We start from the raw sequence: 9,120 nt of genomic DNA on the forward strand, positions 1-9,120 counted from the left end.
CTGTACAGCCGCCTGTATACATATGTACACATATAAATAAAGTGCGTCCATGCTGTGTGAGTTTCCTGGGGCTCAAGCCTTTCATCCCAGGCACTGGGAGATGTGTGCCAGTCCTCACTGGCACACATGGTTGGGGGGCAGAACTCCAGCAGAGAGTGGAGGCGAGTTTTGGATGGGCCCTTCATAGAGTGTCCTTAATTCCCGTTCTCTCACTTAAACATATGTACCAGCTATACCCAGACTCTCAGGAAGAGGTGGTGCAAGTCTGGTTTGTGTCTCAGTGCCCATCCAAAGAGAAGCTTGACGGACTAGGGATTAAACCCTAGAGTGTGCTACCACTGAGTTATTCCCCTAGTCCTTTGTTTTAGTTTTTAATTCTTATTTTTTATTTTATTTATTTATTTTATTTTTGCAGTACTGGGGATGGAACCCAGGGGCATTCTACCTCCAGGCTACATCCCCAGCTCTATTTTTTATTCTTTATTTTGAAACAAGGCCTCACTGAGTTGCAAAGGGCCTCACTAAGTAGCTGATGCTGTCTGGGAACTACGCTCTTCCTGTCTCAGCTTCTCAAGTGCTGGGATTACAAGTGTGCGCCACGACACCCGGCTTAGTTTTCACTTTGAAACAGGGTTTTGCTAAGTTATCCCAAACTGGCCTCAAACCCAAGATCCTCCTGGCTCAGCCTCCCACATACTAGGGTTACAGAACTTTGTTACTCCACAATCCGGAGAAGAACATGTTATGATTCCCATTTTGCAGATTTGGAGACTAAGTCACAGAGTGGTTAAGGCACGAAATGTGGAAGGGGCTGAACTGGGGTTCAAACTCAAGTCCAAACTGATCCCTGAGTCTTAGTTCTTTGTTCTGCTGGGCCTCCAGGCTCTCATATCTTACCCGCAGGGCTCAAAGGCCTTAACTAAAGGCTGGAAGGCCTTCCAGAGGGCAGGCATCTGGGCACACAGTGTGCCTCCACCTCGACTCTGTTCTTGTTGGTTCCGATTCATATCACCCACACATGCCCACGGTCCTCCGCGGGCCACACACCATTTGGAATGGTCCTCTGTAGCACTGAAGGTTGGTCCGCTGGGTCCAGGGAAGCCTATCTGGGTCACATCCAGAACTTGGTGGGTCCCTGAGCAGTTGGAGGGCAGGATACCTGAAGAGTGTTGCCAGAATTGGACCTGCAGGTCGCTGCCAAGGGCTGCTGCTAACCAGCCAGAATACAGGTCTGCAGAGGATAGAAAGAGGGAGTGGTCAGGGGCAGCACCACTGCTAGAGACTCCAGGCCACTTCCCCGCTCTGGGCTCAGTTGTAAGAACTGCTGATATTAACATTAATAGCCCTGACCAAATGCTTCAAGCACAACAATGCATCATGTAGGCAATCCTCCTGTCTCAGCCTCCCAAGCATGGGGATCACAAGCAGGTGCCACTACACCTGGCTGCATTCTTTAATTTTGAAACAGGGTCTGACTAAATTATGAAGGGCCTCACTAAGTAGCTGAGACTGGCTACAAACTTGCAATCCTCTTGTCTCAGGTTCCCCAAGTACTAGGATTACAAGTATGTGCCACCATACCCGGCTGCAAGACCCTGCTTCAAAAATAAAAAAAGCTAAGTGTGGTGGTACAGGTCCATGATACTAGTATTTGGGAGGCTGAGACAGGAGTATTGAAGGTTCATGACCAGCCTTAGCAACTTAGCAAGGCCCTTAGCAAAGCCCTTAGTGAGACCCTGTTTCAAAAATAAAAAATAAAATAGGGTTGAAGGTATAATTCAAAGGTAGAAGCCGGGTGTGGTGGCGCAAGGCTGTAATCCCAGCATTCAGGAGGCTGAGACAGGAGGATCACAGTTCGCCGACAGCCTCAGCCATTTAGTGAGGCCGTTTGCAACTCAGTGAGACCTTGTTTCAAAAGAATAAAAAATAGGGAAGGGGATGTAGCTCAGAGGTCAAATGCCCCTGGGTTCCATCCTCAAAAAAGGTAGAATGCTTCTAATCCCAGTACTTGAGAGGCCCAAAGGATTACAGGTTTGCAGCCAACCTCATCTGCTTTGAGACTCTCTGCAACTTAATGAGACTCTGTTTCAAAATAGGAGTGGTGGCGCATGCTTGTAATCCCCGCACTTGGGAGGCGGAGACAGGAGGATCGCACAGGTTCAAAGCCAGCCGTGAGCGATGGCTTAGGAGACCCCGTTTCCAAATAAAAATGTAAAAAAAATAGGTCTGGGAGTGTAGCACGGAGGTAGAAGGGCTTCCAGGAACCCCAGTACCACCAAAAAAAAAAAAAAAAAATAGGGCTGGGGGTGTAGCTCAGAGATAGAATGCCCCTGAATTCCATACCCAGTAATGCAAATAAATAAATAAAGTAGGTCTGGGGGTGCAGCTCAGAGGTAGAATGTTCCTGGGTTCAATCCCCAGTACCACAAGGGGGAAAAAAAGTTAAAGAAAGAAAAAGGGTATTGCTAAGTTGCTGAGAGTGGCTTCAAACCTGTGATCCTCCCTGTCTCAGCCTCCCAAGTACTGGGATACTGGGAGGACAGGTTTGTGCCCCCATGCCTGACAAGTGTTTGTTTCTCATGTGATTCTGGTTCCCAAGAAGACCTGGTCTCTCTCCCTGGTTTGCCCTCAGCCCTGGACACATCAGAAATCCCTTCCACAAACAAAGAACTCTCCACCCTCAATTTCAGAGCTCACCATCTCCAAACCTTCCAGATTTGGCAAAGCTGTAGAAAACTGTCCCCGCCTGTGAGGTGAGTGCTGTGCTGCTGTTCCAGGGCTCATGGAGAACATGGTGGCCTTTGACCACCTCCTCCAGGTCAGGGAACTTCTGGGCAAAGATGCCTTCCAACTTGTGGTCATAGACCAGGGGGTAGGCGTAGGTCAGCTGCTTCCCTAAAAGACAAGGGGAGGAGGACATGAGAGACTGACCCTTCCAAGTTCTGATCAGGGAATCCAAGACTCACCCTGCCCGGCCAACTCTACTCACCAATCATTGGAAACTGGGCCAGGGGGAGGGACACACAGAGCAGGGTCTGTCCATAAGTTTGAGCATTGTGAGGCCAGCTGTATGCACCAGAGGAGGCAGGCGGAGGGAAGCGGGGCACGCTGTGGACCAGCCAGAAGCCCCCTTCTTGGTCCAGAAGCAAGACACCTGAACCAGGAGAAAGTGATGGGGGACAGCTTGGGGGTGACCCCCCCAAGCAAGCTCAGCAGCACAGGCTGCAGAGGTGCCTGGAGAAGGGTAAGGCAGGAAAGGATGTCAGGGTTTGACAGAGCAGGCCCCATCTTTTTTTTTTTTTTTTTATGTACTGGGGACGGAACACAGGGGCATTCTACCTCCGAGCTACACCCCCAGGCCTAGTTTTTAGTCTTTTCTTCTAGTTTTTGAAACAGGGTCTCACTGAGTTGCAAAGGGCCTCGTTAAGTAGCTGAGGCTGTCCGCGAACCCGTGATCCTCCAGTCTCCGCCTTCTGAATGCTGGGACAATGAGCGTGCGCCATCTCGCCCGGCGACCCCCATCTTGTCTGCAGATGGATGCCAGAGCCCCCAGGCCTCCTAAATCCCAAATCCAAGCCTCACCCTTCATATGCCCACGGCTGGAGAAGCCCTGAGCCTTGCTGGGTTTAGGCGGCTGGTCATTGTAGAGCAGAAAGGCTACCTGGGGAGGAAAGGGATTGGGCGACGTGAAGGTGTACTCCAGGCGGCGCCCACTCCAGACTCCCATCCCACGTCTGGCCCGCATCCCTTCACCTGGCTGGAGTGGTTCCGATACAGCGGCAGCAGGCTGCGGCCCACGGCCCCCTCCGAGCTGTTGATGGACCCCGAGCCGTCGCGCCACCCCCCCGAGCTCTCATCCAGGTATTTGTACCGCAGCCCCCTGGACGCCGCCGCATCCCCGGACCAGGTCTGGGCTGGCAGCTTGTAGACCACGAACCTGGAGGTTGCATAAAGCACACAAAGTGGAAAGAGAGAAGAGAAGGAGCCCAGGTTTCACCAAAGAGCCCTGTAATCTTGGGGAGTCCCCAGCACCTTGCCCCGCCCCGTCCTGGGGCGATGGTGGGTGCTGCGCGCTCACCAATCCACAGGCTGCCCCGAGTCCCCGTAGCAGCTGAGGCCCGCGGCGGGGACCCACAGCGGAGCGGCCAGCAGCCACCAGCTCAGCGCTGCCATGGGGACTGTGGAAGCCGAGTCACGAGCTCCTGGAGGCTCTCACTTCCCCAAATTGCCTGGGAACTCGGGCCGGGACGTCACGAGGTGGGAAACTCCACGCTCAAGACCCCAGGCAAAGATTTGAGTCCCTGGCAGGGCGGGGCTGCCCTGCGCGCGGTCCCTCCCCGCAGGCCACGCCCCTTGGGGCGGACGGGGCCAGCCGGGCCCCTTGATAGGCTCCAGCCGCCGGCCACACCTCCTCGGGTCAGGCGGTCCTGATTGAGCCGCTCAGGCTCCGCCTCTGTTTCTCTCTGCCTTATCTAATCCACACTTCCTTTTTGCCGGGTCCTGCTCGGGCATCTGAACCAGGGGTCGGTTTGCATTTCTCTTTCCTCCTGTCTTGCTACCTTGGTCCAGCTCTCCTCACATTTCCTCTTTTTTGCTTTTTTTTTTTTTTTTGTATTGGGGATGGAATCTAGGCCCTTTGCACTTCTGAGCGACACGCCCAGCCTGCTTTTTTATCTTGAAACAAGGTCTCAGTCGGTTGATGAGAATCTCACTAGTTGCTGAAGCTAGCCGCAAACCTGTGATTCTCCTACCTCAGCCTCCCATGCACTGAAATTACGGGTTAGCGGCCCCCCGCCCAGCTCACTGCCTCCCTTAAGGGCCTGGTGTTGTACATCGCACCTCTTCGTTGTGCGCGTTTTGCCGAGCCCCCCCCCCCCCCGCATCCCATCCCCTCCCGGGTTAGCCAGGGAGTCAGTTTGGACTGCGGGCAGGGAAGGGTGATGAGGCTTTGGGGCTCTGCTGAGGGATCTCTTTTATTTTATTTTTATTTTTGCGGTACTGAGGATGGAACCCAGGGACATTCTACCTCCAAGCTACACCCCGAGGCCCATTTTTTAGTTTTATTTTGAAATAGGGTCTCACTGAATTGCAAAGGACCTAAGTAGCTGAGGCTGTCTGGGAACTGCGATCCTCCTGTCTCAGCCTCCCGGATGCTGGGATGACAACTGTGAGCCACTAGCCGGGTGTGGTGGCACACACTTGTCATCCCCACGCTTGGGAGGCTGAGACAGGAGGATCGCGCAGGTTCGAAGCCAGCCTCAGCTGTCTTAAGAGACCCTGTTTCCAAATAAAATATAAAATAGGTCTGGGAGTGTACCCGGAGGTAGAAGGCCCCTGGACCTTCCATCCCCAGGACCACCACCACCCCAAAAAAAGTGTGTGCCACTCTGCCCGACCCCTATTTTTTATTCTTTATTTTGAAACAGGGTCTCACTGAGTTACAAAGGGCCTCACTAAGTAGCTGAAGCTGTCTACGAACTGCGATCCTTCTGTCTCAGCCTCCCAAATGCTGGGATCACAAGTGCGCCACCATGCCCGGCTGTTCTAAATTTTAATTACTATTTTTGTATGTGGCACTGGGGATTGAACCCATGGGCATTCTACCTCCAAGTTACACACCCAGACCTATGTTTTAAATTTTTATTTTGAAACACGGTCTCACTGGTTGATGAGCATCTCACTGCTTGCTGAAACTGTCCTTTAACCTGTGTTCCTCCTGTCTCAGCCTCCCAAGTACTGGGATTACAAGTGTTCACCACAACACCCGGTTATTATAATTTTTTATACTGGAGATTGAACCAAAGGGTGTTCTGCTTCCAAGCTATATCCCCAGCCCCTTTTTTCTTTGTTTGCTTTAAAAAAAATTTTTTTTATGGTACTGGGTACTGAAATCAGGGGGATTGTTTTTGTGTATGTGTGGTACTGGGAGTGAAACCCAGAGGCTTTCTACCTCCAGGCTACACTCCCAGACCTATCTTATATTTTATTTGGAAACAGGGTCTCACTAAGTTGCTGAGAGCCTCACTCGGTAGCTGAGGCTGGCTTCGAACCTGCGCGATCCTCCTGTCTCAGCCTCCCAAGTGCGGGGATTACAAGCGTGAGCCACCACGCCTGGCTGAAGTCAGGTGGATTCTACCTCCAAGCTACACTCCAACCTTTCTTTTGGTTTGTGTTTGAAACAGGGTCTCACTAAGTCACTGATATTCTCACTAAATTGTCTGGAGCCTGTAATCCTTCAGTCTCAGCCTCCAAAGTACTGGAATTACAGGCACGTGCCACCATGCCTGACCCTGCTCTTTCTTTCTTTCTTTTATTTTCTTTCATGGCACTAGAGATTGAACCCAGGGTGTTCTACCTCTGAACTATATCCCCAGCCCTATTTTATTTTTTGTTTTCAAATGATTTTAGTTGATGAGGACTTTGCCAAGTTGCTAAAATGGGCCTCAAACCTGTGACCTCCTGTCAGCCTCCCAAGTACTGGGATTACAAACGTGTTCCACCACGCCCGGCCCCTGCTATTTATTATTTTGAAACAGGCTTTTGCTAAATTGCTGAGGCTGGACTCGAACCTATAATCTTCCTGTTTTCCAAGAACTGGGATTATAGGCCTGTGCCACCAAGCCTGACTCTGAGGGCTCTGAAACGGAGGGAAACGTGAATGTCTCCAGGGCTCAAGAAAGGAGACTCAGCCAGGTGTGGTGGCGCACACGTGTAATCCCAGCATTCGGGAGGTTTAAACAGGAGGATCGCGGGTTGCGGACAGCCTCAGCTACTTAGTGAGGCCCTTTCCAACTCAGTGAGACCTGTTTCAAAATAATTTAAAAAATAGGGCTGGGGGTGTAGCTCTGAGATAGATTGCTCCTGGGTTCCATCCCCAAAACCACACACACGCAAAAAAAGATTAAATGGTGTAGCAGGCAGGTGGGGGTCAGCAAAGCCCCGCAGTGCCCAAGAGGGAGTGGGTGGTGGTAGGAGGATATTGCTGAGGGTCAGGGGATTAGGGTGTGTACAGCCCCCAACATCACCTCTGGAGGACAGCTTCCTTCCAACACCCAGCCTTCAAAATCAAGTCAGTTCAATGCTGAAGCTTTTTATAGGAGGGATTTTCATAGGACCCATAACCATTCAGAGTTGCGATATGGAGCCCTAAGAGGGTCGCGGCGCAAAGTCCCCATCTAGATCCAGGGTCTGGGGGAACATCACCCGCGCCCCCTCCTCCCTCCAGGGCTGCCTCTGAGCTGGTCTGAAGGCGTATGTTCCCCCTTCCCTTTCAATACTGAGGGTTGAACCCAGCTTCTACCTCTGAGCTGCACCCTCAGACTTTTTTTAAAATTCCTGAAACAGGGTTTCGTGAAGCTGCTGAGAATCGGTTTTTGAGGCTGACCTGGATGGAACCTGTGACCCGTCTGTCCCAGCATGCCCAGTATTGGGATTACAGGCTTGCACCACCGTGCCCGGCCTCTGGGGCATCCAGTCCATTTATTTGGTAAGCTGTCTGGCTGGATCTGTGTGACCATCTGACAATTCTGTGCGGCTTCTTGTGGCTGAGGACGGGTGGGGGCTTCCTCAGAGACTCCCCTGGGTTTTTCTATGGGTCAGTTCTTGATCTTCGATGGATCTGTGGTACCACAAGTCCAAGGAAGGGTAGGCCCTTAGGGAAACAGCCCTGCGTGTATCCACTCTGGCTCCATCCCCAGTCCCTGGCGGGGTCCAAGTGTGACTCAAATGTGCCGCTTCATGTGCAAGGCCAGGTGGTCCGAGCGTGAGAAGGCGCGCGGGCAGAACTGGCAATGGAAGGGGCGCTGGCCCGTGTGCTTCCGGTAGTGGCGGGTCAGCTCGTCAGAGCGTGCGAACCTCCATCTGCAGCCATCCCAAGAGCAGGCATACGGCTTCTCCCCTGGGGGGCGGGCAAAAAATCTGTCAGCTCCACTATCTGACCCACCCCGTCTCCAGGTCCCCAGCATCAGCGCCCATCCATTGGCTCAGCCTGAGCCAGGACCAGGCTGAGGTAAGAGAGCTGCCTGTATCCGCCCTGTTGCCTTGACCTTCTTATCCTGTACCTGCCACGGGCACCCTGTTCTTCTTCATATCCAAGGCCCAAGCTGTGCTGCTATACCACTGGCCCCATGTCCTAGGGCCTAGTACCCTGTGTTGGTTCTTTGGTCCTCTTTCTTTGTGGTACTGGGGATGGACCCCAAGGGCAGTCTACCCCTGAGCTCTACTCCAGCCCAATTTTACTTTTTTTTTTTTGAAACAGAGTCTCACTAGGTTGCTGAGGCTGGCTTTGAATCTGGGATCCTCCTGTCTCAGCCTCCCAAGTACTGGGAATCACAGGCAAGTGCCACCAAGCGCAGCTTGTCCTAGGCCCTTTCTTGTACCAGGGGACCCTCTGGCTGCCACCCAACCTTGCCCTGACATTGGAGCGCCAGGGGTGCTTACGGTCTCCTCTTCTATTCCAGACCTCTCCCACCCTGAGCAGATATGCCTGGCCCCACCCGGTCCACTCCTGGGATGTGGCTGGTACTGATAATTAAACCCAAGAGCATTCTATATTCTAGCTACACCCTACCCCTATTTATGTATGTACTTATGTATGTACCTCTGTTTGGTGCTGGGGATTGAAACAGGGGGGCGTTCTAATGAGTGATTATATATATATATATATATATATATATATATATATATACAGTTTTTTTTTATTATTTGGAAAGAGGGTCTCACAAGTAGCTGGCCACGAACCTCCCATCCTCCAGCCTCAGCCTCCCAAGTCCTGGGATTAGAGGCGTGCACCACTGGGCCAGGCCCTGGTTCTCTATGTTCTCTGTCTCCTAGCTCTTCCCTCTTGTTCTCTCGACCTGACCTGCCTGGACATCTGGACGCTTTCCTCCCGGAGTCGCCCTTGAAACTGATTCGGCCTGGTATCTTATCCCACTGGGCCCCAGCCAGGGCACCTACAAGTCTGGCGTCTCCTCTACTCCCAGTAACCACGGGCTTGGGAATACTCCTGGCCAAGGCCTCTGGGGCCTTCGCATTCCCAGCTAGTACCTTCGGCGCAGTCCTTCCTTTAGTCCGCCCCCTCCGCACTCATCCTGCTTTCCCGCCTGGGCGCAGGCTCGTCCC

General features: G+C 52.5%; 1 protein-coding gene across 1 annotated transcript; it reads right to left on the reverse strand.

Moving 5' to 3' along the window:
- Positions 1 to 893: 893 nt before the first annotated feature.
- Positions 894 to 4,173, reverse strand: DNASE2 (deoxyribonuclease 2, lysosomal; the record flags this gene model as incomplete). The annotated part of the gene is made up of 6 exons (XM_080715076.1): positions 894 to 1,231; positions 2,698 to 2,895; positions 2,990 to 3,154; positions 3,583 to 3,661; positions 3,754 to 3,937; positions 4,079 to 4,173. 6 exons carry the CDS (start codon positions 4,171 to 4,173, stop codon positions 894 to 896), a joined length of 1,059 nt encoding a protein of 352 aa, XP_080571202.1.
- Between the last annotated feature and the right edge of the window lie 4,947 nt (positions 4,174 to 9,120).

Source organism: Muscardinus avellanarius (assembly GCF_963383645.1).
Source record: "Muscardinus avellanarius genome assembly, chromosome: 18".
Lineage (NCBI taxonomy): Eukaryota > Metazoa > Chordata > Mammalia > Rodentia > Gliridae > Muscardinus > Muscardinus avellanarius.